The sequence below is a fragment of the Anser brachyrhynchus genome (assembly GCF_964034855.1).
Source record: "Anser brachyrhynchus genome assembly, chromosome: 8".
NCBI classification, from domain to species: domain Eukaryota; kingdom Metazoa; phylum Chordata; class Aves; order Anseriformes; family Anatidae; genus Anser; species Anser brachyrhynchus.
In genome coordinates, this window is record NC_137702.1 from 3,949,965 (window position 1) to 3,970,112 (window position 20,148).

The window sequence follows — 20,148 nt, forward strand, 5'->3', positions numbered from 1 at the left end:
TACCTGCTGTTCCATTTCACTTGATGTATCACTTGCAGACGGACCCATTACTTCCTTGCTCATGAGCTACAGAAAAAGGCCACAGGAAAAAAAAGGTTAAATTAGAGGTTAATATTCTGCAAATTCACTGTCTACTGAATATCAGCTATATTTTCCATCAAGTTGTTTCCCTCAATACATCGAAACAGATTAATAATAATAACTCATTGTTTGTAAAAGCTTTGAAGAAAATCTAGAATAACAGGGCAGATTCTTCCCCCTTGATTAAAAAATTAACCAAGTGTGAACAGGAACGTGTTAATGGATGAATATATCCCCTGCTGAACTAATTGCTAGCCCCCAGTCAAGTTAAAAGGGAGCAGACCAGAGGACAGGATTTCACTCAATGAATTTAATAGTTATCATGCTTATTTGTGTCACTTAAGCTAATTGTCATTAAGCACAAATGGGAACATTAACACAGCTCTCACTGATCCCCAGAACAAAGATATACATTGTCAGCAGGTAAAGTGCTTTACTTCTTACTCAGGAATTACAGCGTTATTCCTAGACCTTCTTCAGAAAGTTTGATTAGTCATAAAATAACAAGCAATTATTTCTACCAATAGGACATTAACAGCTTTAAAACCTACATAGCTGATTTAAATCTCTAAGTTTTAAAGCCTCCTACCAACTCCACTGCTATCTGGAGGGAGGTGCAATTATATGTTACATTTTCTTCAAGCATCAGTTCTTGCCTCCTTGCACACTCTCCTGAGCTTCACAGCCCTGAAGCTCCCAGATGTGACTATAGAGATATGCTGTAAGCTGGATCACTGCAACGATCCAACTAAGAACACAGGAAAATGGCAGGGGGAGGGCACCATGACAAAAACCGATGGAATTCTGCTGGGAGTTCGTAAATCAGGTGCTGGAATGACCTATCAGAACTACACAGCCTCACAAACTGTTGCAATCAGCATAGCCTTGGGTCTGAGACCATAGCACTGAGACAGAAATTTCAGAACCTGACTCCAGTATAAACAGCAGCTGGCATGAGATAGACTTCTTGTGTGAAACAGGAAATATTAAGCATTTTATCATCTCCACAGGTTGAACATTTGGGCATAGGAAACTAAAATCAAAACCCTTTAGCTGGCGTCTGAGGTCTCTTGGTTCTAATCCTCCCAGATAACTTAGGCAAGTACTTAGGCTATTCACAGATGTTTCTTGGGATTAAAGAATTCTCAAAAATCAACAAATGGATATACAAACTTCTCAGCTGACAACATTAGGCTAGGAATTATTACTTACCTCTTGAATGGCTGTCATGACAACATGCTGAACAGACTCTTCAAGGGTCATGATATTCTGTATGTGTTCTGTGAAAAAAATTGTAGTGACTCATGATACAGAGATCTTAATGGCTTGAGTAACATGACAGCTTTTTTTTTAATAAAGATCCAGAAGTTATTCTCTAAAATGCTGCTTCAAAACAGATACTGTTCTTACAGCGCTATTATTAATCAACATCATTATTATCCAATAATGTAGTAGATAAATTATAAATTCTTAAGTGAACAAATTTATACTATGTACAATAGAGAAAGCAGATTTTAAGATATCTGTCTTTCTTCCACAGTTCTTTTTCTAATAACAAATCCATACACATGTATAAACATAAATTTTTGCAAAGGGTGAAAACCCTTGCAGTTGAGTTAATGAGGTATAATGAAAGATAGTTGTTTCTAGTATCTTCATTTCCAATGCAACCTGACTTAGCATACTTACTAAGCATTCTCTGATGAAATTATTCCAGACTACCTAGGAATTGCAACTGTTCTTCCAACAAAAGCATGCTAAGGATTTCTTACCCATCAGAGCATTAAGCATTAGCTCCTGTGAGAGAAAACTCAACAAAATTCAGACTTGAGAATCTGAGTTTTGTTATCTCTACAGATAGACAAAAGGCAATTTCTAATATCAGTTTTTAATTTGACTTGCTTAATTGGCATTTGAATGGTAAGTTTTAGGTCTTGGTACTTGTTTCACCAAGTAGGAATAACCCCTCACACATACATTTCAGACTATTTTCACCCCACCTTGAACAAAATTTGAGTTTTATACACAAAAGCAGAAAAAATATGGGAAAACAAAGTGAAAGCCAGTTTCAGGTTAAGTATGCAAATGCAACATATTAACAATTGAGACTTTTTGATGCATAATAAAGAAAATAGTTCTACATCTCTTCCACTTTATGAATCACTACACCCTGAAGCAGTCTGCTGTTTGTTCATCAGATCAAGGTAGCCCATACCTTGTTTCCTTTCACAGTTGACTGCACAGCCTAGAATAAGCTGCATAAGTCTTCCCAGTTCAGTGGGATCTGAATTCTCAGATATCTTATTTAAGTCAGGGATAAGTTCTTCTGAAATCTGTTGACCCAAAAACTGAAAAAAAAAAATGAAAAGAGTAAGCGGACTTTTGCTTTCACACAACATGAAAATGTGTTACCGTGTAGGAAATCTGAAGAATGAAGAGGCCGTTAAGAGATTTGTTATGAAAAAACTTATGGAAGGGATAGATTCTAAAGATTAAATGCAGAGATACAAAAAGAGTATATAGTATTAGATCAAGAAATCCATAAAGATATAAACAAATGTTCTTGTTTGTTACAGGGCTTCATACATGAAACTGAGATGTCACAAAACATCTCTTTTGGGGGCCAGATAAGACAGTTCTAAACTTCCTCTCCTAAATCTTTGTGTGTTGGGGAAAGGGGTACTCAGCGCAGTGCTAGCCAATAACCTTTACCAAACTCTGCATCTATTTGCCTCTGAATAGGTCTAAATTGAATCTGAAGTGGATGGCATTAAACATATACTCAATCCACTCAGCAATTATTTATTGCCACAAAATTATGCACTTTGATAAGAGTTAATTGAAATTGCTCTAGCAAGAACACAAGTTTTGAAAATGTATTAACTGAGCTGTTTTTAATGACCCCTTGCACAAGAAAATAGTGACAGCAGTAAGTTAAAAATTCCTATGATAGCCCTCAAATATTAGAGATTTTTTTTTTCTACCAGCAAGATAAACAAGAAATTAAAAATGTTCCCAAATTCAGTTTCTCCCTAATTCTTCAAAAACCTTCTCATAAGCCTAAATAAATTTGACTGCTGGACTTTCCAGAGCGCCTCAGACCTGCCAATACGAATGGCTCAGCACTTGGTATCACAACTAAGGCCAGGTGAGACCAGGAAGCAGGAAGACGATCTGGCTAGCTTTACACCATACCCATTGCATAACTGCAATCACTCTCCACACAAAATTAAATGTTTTCTGTTAGTGGCTTGGTGCTGGGCTTCCTTTTTTTTTTTTTTTTTTTTTTTTGCATTTGTTTATTTTAGTCAGAACACAGCACCCTTTTATGGCTACCATACTGTCCTGCATAAGCAAGAACAAACGGCAACTGTTCCCGTATCCAGGGGATTCATTATTTATCTACCAGCTTCCAGGTGAATATCAGAAAAAAACTAGACCAGGATCACTAAACGTTCTGTTGTGTAGAAAAGGATTTGAACTTCACCAGACAAGAGCAAATATGAATATACACCCAAAGGTCTGTAGGATTCTGTAGTTCAGCACTTCTGACATGCACCTGGGCATCGACGGAGACATGGTTTCCAGATTATACTCCAAGTCTTATCTAAAGTAAACTGCTCAAGCATGTGTACATATGATATACACAAACATATCACTTTCATTTGTATCAGACTAATTTTATGTTCATTCAGACCTCCCATTTAACTGGATAATTATCACATACTTTCTATCCAAAAAACCCTTAAAATAGATTAGTTAGCCAAGGGGAATAAAAAACACCCCAAAAACCCAGGTTGAAGAGGAAAACATCTGTTCTTTAGAACAATCACAAAATTGCTGCTTTTTCCATACCTCATGATAGTAGTCCATAATTCCTTGCAGTATCTTCTTCAAATTACTGGACTAATAGATGAAAGATAAGGTTACAGGTTTTTATTAAGACTATTAATTTCACTGTAATTAAGTAATTTACAATCAAATGTTTACACAGCAGCTTTTTGAGCGGACCACGTAATGACAGGGGAAAAGAAACACTACAACAGAAAATCCCCATGCAACACTGCTAGCATGCAATCAAACTATTCATAGACAGTTCAAGTACATTTAAAATAACTCAAAAAGTCTGCACTTAATTCTGATCAGTAGTTTTTGGACTGCTAGATACACTCAGGGAAGACACCATATCCAACCCCACAAAACTTTCATTAACTTCAGCATCGAATACCTTTATTCTCCAGTTGTCACCAACATCTTCTTTAATGCGATTTAGCCAAGATGCATCAAACCAAGCAACATCTCTGAAATGAAATTCAATGATGAAACATCAATAAGCACACATTTAATTAAATAGGGTACCAGATTCTTAGCATTAAATCATCAGAAAGTTTAACTAGGGTGTCTAATGAGGCATGAACTCTTGCAAATTGCAAATTATACTTATGTCACAGGGAATTTCCATCCTACTGCCTGAATTATGATACTATCTTCCAGGGCAGGAAGAATTTCTGTACATGTTCAAGCTAGCTAAACCTGGAAACACAAGTGTGTAAAGGCCTTTGTTATGCTCAGTTATTATCTTAAAAAGTGATCGCAGTGCTGTACAGAAACATTATCATTTGAAAAGTGCTGTCATTAAGTTTGCTACCTACTCTTACACATTTAGATTTTTTCTACCTTCACTACAATTAGTCAAAGTCACTTTGCAAGAAAAAAAAATAATTTTATCTACTTGCATTTCGTATTTTTTGTATCTCTTTGGCTCCCTTGGGTAGGAATATATTCACTTCACCGGCACAAGTGAGTTGCTGGCAGGGGGGACTTTATATACACTGAACTGCCAAGATGTACAACCACAGCGTACCTAACCGTATCTCAACTTTCACACCACACTGTTTATCCCGTCTCAGACCACCTAATAAGAGGCAGTTATTATCCCCACTTGCATATCAACCACTTGCTCGTAAATAAATTTGCCCAAGGCCTGTGTCAACCTAGTACCACAAATACATGCTAAGCCAGAGTTCTAGCCGCTAGACTACACCGCTGCTACAGACCTTCGCTTGTAGCACTGCTAATTGTTTCCTATGCTAGCATACTGACGTGGCACTTTGACTGACACACTACTTCAGAAATAGTGGCATCCCACAGGGGCGTGCTAAGCTAAGCCCTGGTGAACAACTGTGACAAGAAGAGCTAGTTAACCGACACAGTACAGAGATGCTGAGAAGCAACCTCGGCGAATCTTCACTAGGCAATCCTCAACCAATATTTGCAGGCTCCAGAGTGGGCTGTCTTTATGCAACACACTTTAAAAAAAAGAACTGTCAACCTGAAAAAAAAGTTTAATTTTTTAAAGTTTAAAAAATAATTTTTAAAAGTAATTCCTTAGTCGAAAACATATTTTGAGCAAGGAAGTGGTAGTTCAGGCTTCTCTTTTATTATGGGAATCACCACCAACAAATGTTGCAGCGATGACTTGTTTCAATAAAAGAATGGTGTTGCAATCCTCTCTGAGGAAACTGCAAATTTCAGAATGAATGTGTCACCCAACCCAGTACCATTTGTCATCACAGCAATAAAACTGGAATTATTTTGCTTTTGTTCGGTCCACTGCAACTACTTTTAATAGTAGTGGACCAGTGTTGCTGAGGTTTCCTGGGTTTTTTCCACACAAATAAGTTAGCATTTAAAACTTAGAACATAAGTCTACAACAATTGAGCAATCCCAAGACAAAGACAGCACAGAGACATGCCTTTTGAACTTTTAGTTCCTCATTCCACAGAGGCACAGATTTCCATGGATACCCGTATCTTAGTTATACCGTCGATAAAAAAAAGATTGTATTTTTTGCCTAATTACTCTTAAGTGTTAATTTAATACTGCAGTATTAGAATATCTGCTCAACTTCTTCTCCATTCTATCACATTATTATTTAACTAGTGTATCTTCTCCCAAATAACAATATAAAGTCAGTTTATTTTTTGCTGTAAACCATCTACTCTAAATTTGTAACTATAACATAAACATTTGGGTGGGAAATGTTTCATTTAACATGACCATGCATGTTAAATACAAAAGCCTCAAGAAACTAAATACCTCTTCCTGGAACTTAAGTATCAACTTACATTTGATGAAGTACCTGTGCCATGGCAACCCCATTAGTCAAGTCTTGAACATCTCTGCAAGGTGCCGCAGTATTGAACGTCTGCAACTAAAGAGGGAAAAACATTGTGTTTTTTAGTCAGACAGAAGGACAGCAAATTAGTTACCATTTTCCTCTTTAAGACGCAAGCATTTAAAAATACATCTTTCTACTTCAGGCAGCCTGAAATCCTTTTTGAGCTACGCAGCTTTTAAACTAACCCAACTGTCTCAGTATCTGTTACTGCTGATTATAAGCAGTCGCTTAAAAAGTTAGTGTTACCATGCTTTGTTTTTCAACACTAGTCTTTTTATTAGAAATCAGATTATGGAACACTAATTTGGGAAACTAAGTTCATAGTTAACCATTCCTCAGATTACGTTGCAACACTTAATTCTGGACGCATACTACCTAAACAAAAAGTGGCATTGGAAGAGGGAATGAAGGCTGATGAGAAATATATATATATAAATATATAGTCCTTTACTATGTGCATTTAGTAACAGAAGTCACAACACCAATAGAGTGCCCAGAGATTATCTGGGGATTAAGAATGAAAGGAGAAAATTATGTAAAACCACTGGAAAGTTAATGCAGTTATCCAAGAGCTACTGTACACTTTAAGGATATGAAGACAGCTGAGAAAGACTGAAGCATTTGAAGTGGTGCAAGCTGTCAACACAGGAATTCCAACATTGCTCTGAAGATGTTCCTATTAAAATAGGCAACTCCAAAATATTGCTGTATATCCAAGAAATTTCTATTGTAACATCCACTATACATTTTTCCCAGGTATTCATATATATTTTTTCTGGTATTTTACAAGCATCACACTACCTAGTGTTTGAACACACTGCTGGATGCAAGTTTACTCCATCTACCTATTTCTGCCTGAAGATTAAGCAACAAAGCCCCAGTTTTCACTTTTCAGCTCTATTATAAAACCAGATTACAGATGAAAGTCATTTATTGGAAGTTTACTGATCTATTCTATACAAATTATTATAAGCAAACTTTGCATTCTGCCCAGTGATTCTAGGCACAAGTATAGTTGAAGTCCCTCTGTGCTAGGACTACACAAACTAGGTTCAGTTCCCATCCTAAAGATTCAGATTTATCAGCTTGAGTTTTTTGCAACTACCTTCTCCAAAAGTAACTGCAGGGAAGAACACCTTCATCATTTCTACATTGTTACAGAGCACTGCAAGAACCATTCGCCCACCAGACAGCTCTGTACCCAGTAACCAAGAATCCCATCATCCAGTGATGCACGGGCTGTAACACAAGTGTGGTACACAGCCGCAGGCAGCTCTTTCATCGGGCTACCAAGTTCTGCATGCAACTCTAATAGTTTCAAGCCTTAAGGCACTGAGGTACCCAAGTTCTCAGGTCACTCCACTGACTGTATAAAGCAACCCCAAACTGCCAAATACTTCATCAGGCTCCAGGAATTTGTGTCTTGGAGAACCCCTGGAGCACAGACAGGCTATTTGCCTTTAACAACCCTCAGTGTTGTTTTCTTCCACGAGTTTGGTGGAAGCACTTCTCGTAGCCCCATCTCAGCACTCCCAGCCTCTGCAGAACACCCTTTCTCGTTAGAGCTGCTCATCTGCTGGCTTCACTTCACACCCCCTGCTTCTCATGCAGGAAGAAACAGCGAACAAGGTCTTCCCTGGTTGCATTCTCCAGAAGCTCAAGTCTGTACTGAGCTCTGCCACAGCCACCTCATCCTCCTGTGTCATTCAGGGACTCAACAGTCCTCAGCCAGTTAGCCATTCCTCATACGGGAGCTCTCTCATACTTCCCAGGAGGATGGTCACCTTCCTCTCAGTTTTGTCTTTTCTGCATTTAAGGTCTATAGGATGGGATTACCTCAACATTATACAGTACCCAACACGCAGGAAGTATTTTCTTTAAACTACCCCCAAGCTTGTATCTAACATTTGACGGAATTATCTACTAATGACTGCAGTTTTTCATTCCCAAACAACAATCGGCTCAGAGCTCACTACCCACAATGAAATGAGAGAGCTGTTTCCACACACATCAGTTCATCACTTGGTTATTCAGGAAAATAATTCCTGATAAGCTTTATTTTAAGTTCAGCTTCATTTAGCACAATGGATAAAAAGGAGAAAGTTTGCTGTTAATACTGTTAAAAGGTTTCTGTTGGACAGAATGGAAGCAAGAACAGACCTTCATAATCTCTGCCCACTGTGAAAACTGACTTCTGGTATTTACTACGCTCACGATGCCCTAAGCCACCCGTCCATCCCAAGAGAGCTTCCCCAAGCATCTTGTGACACTTCAGCTTCTTCGAAAGCCAACGGTAAATGACTTAGTCAAGTGCATTTGGGAAATGGCACTACTTGGACAAGAGTGGCAGAGAAGTATTGTTTCCAGTTGTGAGAATCTGAAGCTGCTATTTCCCACGCTGTGTTTATAAGAGCGACCAGAGACTCTGAATATTGGTTTGCTTGCTTCAGAAACTGCCTAACTGAGCCCTGAAGAGAAATATACGCAGACAGGTTTTTTTTACACTTGTTTTTCAATTTAAAAAGTCTTTTTAAAATCCCCTATTATGGCAAGCGACAAGTCGGTAATCCCTTGTAGGTTACATAAAGGATTAAGTAGGAGAACACAAAGTGAAGCAGCGGTGACTGACAGCACTGGTTTCTAATACTATAGCAGCCTTAATGCCAGCTCGAGAGCAGGCACAGCAGCTCACAGAAGTCAAGACCGAGCATGCCAGAAGTCAGAGCTTTATGGCACAACACTGCAGCGCTGCCATTTGGATAAGCACCCTTGTAAACTGAAGAAATTGCTAAGTAGGGTAACAGGTTTTCCCATTTCACTTCCCTGATCAAGGTCATCCAAGCTGGTCGAAGCAAACAAAGCCTTAAAAAACCTTGTGACGCACAACGCCGCGCACACCGGTACCTCCGGGAATAGAAAGAGCTAATTAAAATTAAGCAAAAAGCAGGACCAGGAGTCTTCGTTTCTCCACGTATTTGAAAGTTACTTAAGTGCCCAGAAATGATATGAGAGTAGAGATATTAATCGTGGGTTCTCCAAATCCTGTGCCAGGCCAGCCACTTCCTCAGAGCAGTTTCTTACTGTATTTATAAACCAACAACAAAAGTTGGGGCGTGGGGAGGAGGTTGGCAGAGGCAACCATAGACTTCCGGATTGCAGCAGAGCTATTTTGCTCACATTTAATTAGTTTTTCTAAAAATACGGCCTTAAGGACATGCTGAAGTCCATTTCATGAATCTAGCTTAATCACTCCCTGCCGCTTCCTACTACAACAGGGGCAGATGTTTTTCTCACACACACACAGCTACTAGATTCAAACTATGCATTTGAAAACTTAATTTTCTATCATGCAACACTCCATGCCTTTTCTCTGGGTCTGCTGAAGGTTCTACTGCTGAACAGCTGTACATCAAGCACAAATGCATTCACAGCGTCCGGCAGAAATCAAGAAGCCTACACAACACTTGAAAATGTATGCCCTAAGCCTCACCCAGGAGATCCAGGGCTGCGCTTTCACACCCACGCTACAAAAATTTTAAAGTAACAGTAAACGTTCCCACTCCTAACCCCAGAACTGTAATGGACCAACTCCGCCACAGGAACGTTAACATTACAAATGCTGCTGGTGCCATTTGGCACTGGAGTAAGAGCACAACTGCCGTGGAAAAATCTTCCAGCTCAGAACGTTACCATCCATGTAACACACTACGTGCTGCTGTCAGCTGGCTCTCACGTAGCATTCAGTCACATTAGGACAGATGAGCACCTTGACACATTCTACAAGAAGGGAAAAATAAAAGCCTCAAAAATGTCTCCAACAAACACACCAAACCTGTAACCCTGTTCCTGGACCTGGAAAGGATGAACTAGTCCCACCAGACTTTCAAACTCCTTCCTTTCCAAGACACTTTAAAAACTATTTTCTCATGCAGCTTCTAATTTGTGTATGTGAAGCTTTGGGTTATGCTTGCTCAAATGAGATTTCTAAAACACACTTTCAGAAGATCGTAACCACACAGAAACAAAATTTTCCTGTAAACAAACCAGTTAAGTCAGTTTCCATACCAGTGATCGAAAGAAGCAGTTTTTGTAGCGTGGGTCGCTTCCGTGCAAGCAAGATCAAGCCTTTGCCATGACATGATTTTTATTAAGCTTTGGATACAAATAGACTCACGTCACATTTCTCACATTTGCCACCTGTACCTCTTATGCCCTGCACTTCACGTATCCTGGCCCTGATTTTAGTAGAGCAGCGTTCCTGCAAACTGAGCTACGGGGGAAAGAGGCCATCCGGTAACTTGTACTTGCAGTGCCCAGGTATGTGTTTTCCCATCCAGTACCATCCCCCCTTCATTAAACGAATAGTGATTACGGATGTGTGATACATACCCAAACACCCACACGGTGTAACACTGCAGCATATATAAGGTGAGCACACGCCTCACCAACGCTTTAAGGCATTGCAATTGGCTGGCCATACCCCTACAGAGGATGTTTGCAGAACCGACCCACGTGTAAGGATCCTCCTCTAGTTCGGGGGCAGAGACAGAAGACTTGGAGAGGTGCAGTGCCAGAAGACATTCAAGAAACTCTTACTCTACTGCACAGTACTGCATCACCAGCCCCACTGATGCAACTCTTCCATGCGTCTCCTACCCAGGGATGGAAAACATTCAGGTTTACTTCACATCTAACAACCAGGTTGTCTTTCTGACTTAGAAAATTGTTTCTGCAACAGGCTTGGGAGTTCAATCTCAATCTCAACAGATATTGAGTCAGTTTTTCTTAGAAACTCATACACATTCCCTATATAGTTTAATCTAACTCCATTCCATTTTTCTGTAATGTCCACAAAAATTAAATCCAATCACATTTTTGTTACAGAACCAATAGATAACATTTTTATTCGTACTTTCTCTTTCATCTCTGGGCAATGCATGTTTTCTAGTATGAAATTACTAATGTTAAAGAAAAATCAGGATATGGCAGCAGAACACAGAAAGTCACAACCAAGGGGAACAGATCTTGGTTATCTTGGTTGTATTAAAGAAGAAACAAGCTGAAAAACCTTTACAACTATAGAGATTTACAGAACCATCTTCTCTTCAGACACACGGCACTTCATTCCTCTCTCCCTAAATACCCAACTTCAGAAGATCGATTTTTTTTCCCCAAGATTCAATCTACTATGAAGATCAATTTGAAAGGACTTTTGAAATGTATCTTTATTAATGCTTGGCTTCTACTAAGTTGTAAAGCAGGTCGGAGAAAGAAGGTGTTAGATCTAAAGCCACACACCTAGCAAAGCATCTGCCGGGTGTTGCGTACAGAACGGGAACGCACGGGAGTTGGATGCTGATTTACACTAACAACTCTGTACAATGCCCTTTCTGTTTAAGGCTTGACAAAGTTATTTTAGAATTCTCTTTAGGAACCATTATGTAGTTAGAGGTAAGTACTGTGACTATACTAAAATGACAATTAAACGTAATACATTTTAAAGGAGAAATTCTAAAAATAAATCAGCTGAGCACTGCTGAAAGGATTTTGAGATAGAGTTCAGGACTGTTATTTGCACAAGTTCTTCCGCTGGTTTATTTTGCAACAGAATCATGATAGAGTTATTTTTAACTGATTATCATGAGGAAAAGAAAGTTAAACTGTCCAAAAAGAGAAAGAATAAATAGATTAAAAGATAAGAGATACCTAACTGAAGAGAGGCAAGCATAAGATAGCTGAAATTCTAAAAACCAACAAAATGCTAGGGGCATACAAGGGTACCAAAAGGAAAATTGGAGGATGAAATGAAGGCAGAAATTGTTTTTCAGTGTTTTATAACAGACTGAAATGCATTAAAACTGCTGTATTGTCATATACAGAGAAGAAAAGGAAAGTCGGTTCTGGTAGATGCTGCTATCACTTTCGCCAATTTCATTCCTGGATCTCCACAACGCCTCTCAAGCACTCTCTTCTCTCCTCTGTTTATACTTTACATGGGAGAAATACCTGTTATTTCTAGAGAAGCTGCCCACTTAATTGCCACACGAGTTCTGTGTAACAGAGCTCACTCTCTCCTAAAATATTGGCATCTGCAAGACTAAAATTACAGAAAAGCACAGAAGAAACTCAGAAAGGACAAGGGACAAAGCAAGGGAGCCTGACAGCTGAACCCAGTGCTTCTCACACATGCAGCAACACCACGTCAGCATGCTGCACCTGGCTGCGAGCAGCGCTCTGCCCAACCAAAACCTGCAACCGAGGTCTGAGGTTTCCGCTCCTGTCAGACGAATTAATTTCACGTATTTATTACTATTGTTAATTACGGGGTGGTTTCCCCATTGAAGCCACTGCCGCAGAACCACAGCTTGGGCCTACAGGCTACCACAGGCCCGTCCGGAGGCTGGCAGTCCTGCAGGGGCCTTTTACCGGCTGGAGAAGGAAATTCATCGTGCGGGCCCTGTCATTACAGCAGTGCCTTCACAGCCTCGACCCCGACTCACCATTCTCTGGCCGCGGGGGCCCCTCAGAGCGGCCCCCCCCCGGGCCAGCAGGACCCCTCAGGACCCCTCAGGACCCCCCCCAGCCCCTCACGGCCCCTCATGGAGCCCCCCCGGCCCCTCACGGCCCCCCCGGCCCCTAAGGACCCCTCAGAGCGCCCCGGCCCCTCACGCCCCCCCCCCGTCACCACAGCAACGGTGCCCTCGCGCCGCTCCCAACGGACGCCCCCTCACGAGCCTTCCCCCCCCGCCGGGCGACGGCGAGGCCGCACCACCGGCCGGCGCTCGACGCCCCGGCGGCAGGAGGGCCCGAGGCGGCGCTCACCCAGAGGATGAGGCTGTCGCAGAGCCGCAGGTCCGCGGGCTTCGCCTCCATGGCGGCGGCCGGCTCCCCCCGCCGAGCGCCGCGCGGCTGACGTGACAGGCCCCGAGCGGAGGGAGGAGCAGCTCTGTCAGCGCCCACACCCGCCCCTACCTTCAAACGCCCGGAGTGGCAGCGGGTTCTACCAATCACGGGGAGGAGGTGGCGCTCTCCGAGCCAATCGCCGGGGGGTATTCGCTAGGGGCGGGAGCACGGCCTCTCCCTCAGCGCTGCCCGCCGGCGGTGGTGGTGCGCGGGCTGCGCCCCGTGGCCGCCTGTACCGCCACAAGATGGCGGCGGGCGCCGGCCCGGGGTGACGAAGTGATGCAGGCTCGGCTGCTGGCGTAGCTCAGAGCCGCTTGTGCCCGGGGTGTGGGGCGTCAGCGTGGCTGTAACGGCCTGTTCTTAAACGAGGCTAAAATATCAGTAAATAAAGATACTAAATTCCTTTTTTGGGGGGAGGCAAAGAGTGGAAAGTGCTGAAGCACAAGCCTGAGGAGAGGCTTTCAACTCTTCTCCAAAAGTTCTGCCTTCCCCGTCTACATTAATATTTCTCTAACATCTGGTTCAGGATCTTGTAATAGCCTGCTTCAAATGCTCCAGAGAAAAGCCTAACTACCTTACACTAAAGCAAAACAATTACTCTGTCCCTCTGCTGTTTCAGCACAAGAACTTCAGTAACTTTTTGCCTCCATTACAAATTCATTTGAACTGTTTTTATTGATTCAGTTTTACAAACATTCTTACAGGCACCTGTTGTTACTGAAATATCCGGGATGACATTAACCACTTTGGTGAATATTGTAAGAAGGGACTACTAAGCAACTTGAGTAATCGCTGTTAAGGGTCTCATACATACTTTTTTCAGCTGTTCTACTTCTTAAGATACATGTTTTAATCCTCTGTTACTGATTCCACTTTGTGTGAAAGATTAAAATTGCAGTGAATGAAGTAGACAGCATTTACATGACTATTTCCCCTCATAATGCTATCCAGCGATGATAAAGGCTATCATTAAAAAATGAATAATGAGTAACAGGTTCTTTGAGTAAAGCCCCACAGACTTCTGTACTAGGTTTTGTACTGTTAAGACCATTTATTTTATTATATAGTTGTCCTCTTTTATAATTTCTATTAGCTTTTTGAAAATTTTTCTTTTAGACCTCTTCATTCGGTTACTGTTCCTTCCTTCTGGTACTTTACGTCCTTTCCCTTCATGGGAAATAACAGTGTCATGTCATTCCTACCCACATCTTTATGCAGTATCCTACTCACTTCCCACAAGCACGTAATTCTCCATGTCTTCCTGTTGATTTCATATGCTTTTTCTCTACAGATTCAGCATCCCACACCTTCACTTTCTTTATATGGTTTCTAGAGACACTTCCTCTTTCCTGGGTTTATGCTACATGTGCCAGGGAACAGCAGAAGGCAGCAGCTTTCCAGGAAACCTGAATTTAACCAGGAACAGAGCCAGCAGGGCAGGGAATGCACCAGCCAGGGCCGTGTCCCACAGTACCTCAGCAGTGCAGGTAAAATGGACAGGTTCAGGGATGATCAACCGTAAATGCAGATTATCAGGCAAGTTCATGGCAATGAGGCAAATACAAGGTAAAGCCAGGAAGGCAACTCACCAGTCAGGGTCAGACACAGTCCCATGATCAGCACCATGACCAGGCAGTTCTGAGGTCAAGCTGGGAATTCATTCCAAAGGTCACAGTTCAGATCAGCAAAATCCACAGCTGAGAGTGAGCTGAAGGCTCAGGGCTGAGCTTAAACAGAATTTCTGGGCCCATGGCAGAGGGTGTGGAGAGAGGTACCCGTTGAGGCCACTAATGCTTATTAGTGCACTCAGGGTCCTAACGACATGCTCTGTTTCAGTGGGGGTCATCTTCCATAAATGCAAAAAATACTGCAGAGAATACTTTTCCTCTAGAGGGCTGTACAGTACTGACAAAAGGGAAGGGTGGAGCTTAATCAGAACCAGCCAAGGCCTAATAGCCCTATTTCAGGATTGCTTCTAGTTCAAAAGCATCCTGACTAGAGATGGTTATGCGGGAAAGATGGTACAGACTGTAGAGTACAAGGAGATTGGCTGTAATCTGTAGCACAAGCACTAGTCTGAAAGAAAAGGCAGGCCGTTCGGTTTGGTAATTGGGATTATGTCAGAAGAGATTGGCTCACCCTTGCACTCCTGGTTTTTGCATCCTCTTCAGAGGGCTGACTCCACATAATTGAGTGCTCTCTGAAATAAATCAGTTATTGGCACACTGTGAGGATATTTCCAAGGAATGTTACACTTACAACATAGAAAATTCTACAGAGAACTACAATACCAATCTGTGTAGCTATTTTACATTTTTCCAACTGCAGCTATACACGAGCACATCAGGCACACAGGCACTGTGCTTAGAGTTCAGCTGCGGAGTAGAAGAAGCAGTAACAAAGGGGAGTTACGTAAGTAATGTGGGTGATTTGGGTTTAGTTTTTAAACCTAGCTGGAAATTTCTCCATGAACTGCAGCCCACTTGAACGTCTGTCATCAAATTCTGGTTTTGTGCCAACCAAGGTAAAAGACTACGACGTATGTTAACATTCCATAGACAGGGAAGACTAGCTTGGCACCTCACACCAGGACTTCAGTTCAGTCTCACGATGCCTAATGTCCACTGTTAACAACATTTTAAAGTCAGGCTAAATTACTTCTCACTTATTTAAAATGCATTCACTCCTCTTGATAATGCATCCTTCTTGACAAAAGTGTCTGACAGTTGCTTAGTAAGGGATGTCTACAATAAAGAATGGCATTTGCTACAATCATTTGAATTGCTAGGCAATAAATAAATAAATAAATAAATCAGATTGTTAAGTCTTTTTGATTTTCATTGGGATTTGCATTATGTCCGATAATATGAATATTTAGTTCAGACAGTACATTTTGGTATCTTGCTCAAGAAAGTCATATTTTCAGACACTTGAATTTCCCATAGCTCTTGTGGCAAATACACGTCTCTTGTAGTTTAACAATATTCTTGTTTTTGTTCAAAAATCCTCATTTATAGGACTGCAACTAGTAGGGATTTTTTAAGCATTTGGAAACAAATACATTAGAATGAAAAATACCAAACAGTGACACTTGGTGGTTAGTTATGTTACTTGCACATTTATTGACAGAATACGTGAGTTGAAAAATGAATCTCAGCTTTTCTGTCATATTTAGTAGCTTCACTGGTACAATTTGTGGAAGTCTACACTTCTCTGCCATCTTTGAAAAGTTTCAGAAGCATCAAGTAAGCCTCTTGATATTCTATGGGACCAACGCATATTTGAAATTTTCAGATGAAAAAAAATAGAAACTAACCAATTGCCAAGATTTATGCAGTTAATTATTACAGAATACAAAATGCTGTAAGATTCCTAATGCCTGCTGTATTTCTTCGACCACACAATCCTTCATGTCCCATCATAATTACATCTTTCTTGTATATATACTTCCACTGCCTTTTGAATCAAGTTCGATCTATATTGGAAGTTCTTAATATTTTCATTAAAAAGGCATTGGCTATCTGTTTATTCCCAAAATGTGGATTATAACAACTTAGAAGTTGTTATAATCAAATAAGGATTATTCATCATAACTGAGCATGTAAAAATCACAGAATATGAAGAAAAATCATGGTTCTAATGTGAACTCCTGTTATTTGACTGACTGAAAATTTCATTGATACTTTACTGGTCTCACACAGGTACATGTCTCCTGAATGCACCAGAAACAGAACAGGCTTCCAAATCTGCAGGTCACTGGCACTCAGCGATGACAGTCTTGTGATCACTGCTTTACCCCCATGGCTTGTTGTAAAGTAACCAGAGATCTGTGCCAACTGGATTAGTCATACCAATCCACTGCGTACTCCTTCTGGGGCACTGGTGTAAGAGTTGGGGGAACAGCTAACTTCATTATTGCTTTCTATCTCACCAGGAACTGCATTTTACAAGAGCAGCAACTCCCAGAGCAGAGAGTGGTTGAGGTTACCTTACCACTATCTGGCTTACCTCTTATTTCTGAGAGAAACATCTTGAGGAGATTAAAAAAAAGGAAAAACAAAACAGAAATGGTAAAAAAAGACAGTCCTGATGACTGGAGTACTACTGGGGTAGCTGCCTAGTCCACTTTCAGGTCTATGCACTTTTGCTAAGGGCAGGAGGTACTGTTATTGGTATTTTACATAAGAGAATATTAAGAAGACAGATGGCATATTGGTTATGTCAATATTGCACAGTTAGCCAACATGACCAGCTGCACTACGTGCCAATGTATCTTGTGTTCAAAGGAGATCCCAGTAAGATCCCACTTTGAAGATGCTCTGCGATACCTTACAGGTCAATTATGCCCTGAGGGAAATGGGAGCAACGTCATGATTATGAATGTAAAATTTTTCAGTATGTAACTGAAGTATTTATTCTGTAAAATACTCTGAAATATTTTGTTGTTACAGGAGATGAAAAGCATTATAAATGCATTCATTATAAAAAAAAAAAAAAGTAGGAATTCTGGATATTTTACAATTCTGAAAATGAATGCTTTTATGAGAGTATATTCATCAAGAGAGTTTGTATTTGGGCTTTTCTGAAAGGTGGAAATATCTCCACATGGGATAAGCATCTTTCAAATATTTTCATATCTGATGGAAATACTATCATCACTTGAGGCCCTTCTTGGAAGTCATTCAGCTATGAGAACACTTACTTTTAATAAAAGACTGTTTAAGCCAGTGGGATTCCTGGAACTCCTGAGCCATTTACGCTCCTCTTCACACTTTTCTTAGCACATCTTAACTCACTGAGTATTTTCTTTGATCCCCACAGACTTCATGGCGGTAAGAAACTGTAAGTCATCTCATTAAAACTATGACAGCTTAGGCTGGCATTTTTAGCCTGTCTTACAATGAATTAGTTTTGACTGGAGTAATTTCTGGGGTCCTTGATTACAAAATTGCTGGTATAGCTACCTTAGCCCATACAATACAGTGAGTTTGTACACAGAGTACAAATGCATCTACACATATTAAACAACAATAACATCACAATTATTGTGTTATTATTCTAGTAGGTTTAGTTTACTATAGTAGTTTCAGAAAAGAAAGCAAGTACTTTTAGAAATATTATTTAAAGTTTGCTGCTGATACTAAACTGGGAGGTGCTGTTAACTCTGGAGGGATGAGAGGCCTTGCAGAGCGATCTTGATACCTTGGAGTACTGGAAAATTGTTAATAGCACAAAATTCAATGAGGGCAGATGCTAGGTTCTGTACCTGGGACAGATCGGTGCCGCACACAGGTGCAGACTGGGAGACAAGCGGCTGGAGAGCAGCTCCAGCGGGAGCCAGCAGCGTGCCCTGGCTGCCAGGAGGGCAGATTTGCAAAGTAGGAATCTATTGTTAACCTCGTGCACATAAACAGAACCTGGTAGGGTACTCCTATACAGTTTTTGGTCTTTTATTAGATGAAGAGAAGGGAAAAGGAGCTGAATATACAGAGAGGCTGCTTGGACTTGATTAGAAGCAGTTGTGAAGTTGCTTACTCAGTATTCTTCAGTCCTGGGCTCTGCAGAAATGTGGGTTCTTTTCAAACTGTGCATGTTAGTGTGTCTGGCCTGTGCACTGTCTCTAAATTCTCCTGGGGAAAGGAAATTCACTTTGCACGGTTAAGAAAGCAAGACAGACTATACTAGAACTATTTTACCTGATCGCTCCTTAAAGAAATAGAAAAGATGAGTGCAGTGAATGACAGATTATCTCTGCCTTAGTATTCCATAATTCCCATTCAAGGGGGCTAGAGGATATATGGAAATAATGCCACAGAAGCAGAAGTCCCAATATCCCAATAAATTTCATTAAAAACTATACTGGAAACAAAGTAGGTTGGGGTTGGAAAACTAACTAACTAGATTTATAAAAAAGAAAGTGACCAGAGCTTTGTAATTGTACCTTTTGGCTTCATACAGCAGGAAAAATTGGTTAACATCTTTAAGAACTGATCTACACAATCTACCTCAATGATCTCAGGAAAATATCTCAGAATCAGGAATTCTTATGAACAGCGACTTTTGGGGATAAAGTATTTACACCTCTGTGACATCACTTCTTCTCCGCGAGACCTCACTGTCTCACTGCAGCCTTTCTTCCTAACATGCTCTCTGCCTGCCTCAGTTGTTTTCTTAACATTTGTCAATCTCCTATCTGTCCTTTTCTATTTTAGGCTTTTTGTTTACATTCTCACAGATATCTGCACTTCTATTTTGGTACTCTTATCTTTTTTTTCAGTGGACAAGGTCACACGTGAAAATGGGCTTTGGCAATTCTGGTATTAGCTAGCTGACGTGAATTGACATCACGGAACTGTTTGCACTGTCATGGTAGCAGCTCCTGGCTATGCGAGCTCATACATATTAAATTTCTCAGCTGCAATTTCAGTTTGAGCTAGTAACAAGATAATCAGTCCTAGGACATGAAATATAACATAACTTGTCAGAAACAAATCCACATTCACTTTTTCAAATCCTGTTTCCACAGGTACATTGAAAAGACGGTGCGATGTTGTGACTTCATTTGGCTAAGGAGTATTTGGCAGGTGAGCTTACATCCCAACAAGACCATTTGGTTTGTAGATTCTGATCATTAAAATATCCTTGCTTTTAATTAAAACTGTGCATCAGCTACCTCCAGTTTTCACCACAGTTCAGGACTGTTCTGTGAGTGAGCTCATGAGCTTTTTTTTTTTTTTTTGAGGATTGAGGGAAAAAAACAAACATAATTTCCAGAAAAAAAGTAATCCCTTTAGACTGATTGTGTGCCAGGGTACTGGTGTGTAGTCTTGCACACAGGAACTAATTGTGGTAATATCTCTCATCTCTCTAAAGACAAAATAATTTTCAAAACTGTATGTTCCGTGGCACCTATTATATACCATTATCTTATTATTCAAAAGCATATCATCAGTATACAAGATTAGTTGAGTGAAATCGTAAT

At 40.6% G+C, this 20,148-nt stretch overlaps 1 protein-coding gene across 2 annotated transcripts in view; it reads right to left on the bottom strand.

The window, feature by feature from the left end:
- The window catches only part of HOOK1 (hook microtubule tethering protein 1), a 30,442-nt gene extending 17,198 nt beyond the window's left edge, over positions 1-13,244 (bottom strand). The window contains exons 1-7 of one of the 2 annotated variants that reach the window (XM_080602610.1): positions 13,086-13,244; positions 6,225-6,296; positions 4,310-4,382; positions 3,937-3,987; positions 2,297-2,429; positions 1,294-1,361; positions 4-66 (exon numbers count right to left, since the gene is read on the bottom strand). In XM_080602610.1, the coding sequence (XP_080458736.1) occupies positions 4-66; positions 1,294-1,361; positions 2,297-2,429; positions 3,937-3,987; positions 4,310-4,382; positions 6,225-6,244 (408 nt within the window). In that variant the 5' untranslated portion in view covers positions 6,245-6,296; positions 13,086-13,244. Of the gene's footprint in view, positions 1-3; positions 67-1,293; positions 1,362-2,296; positions 2,430-3,936; positions 3,988-4,309; positions 4,383-6,210; positions 6,297-13,085 lie in introns of both variants that reach the window. The other variant, XM_080602609.1, reaches the window with a different exon arrangement.
- Positions 13,245-20,148: the final 6,904 nt, after the last annotated feature.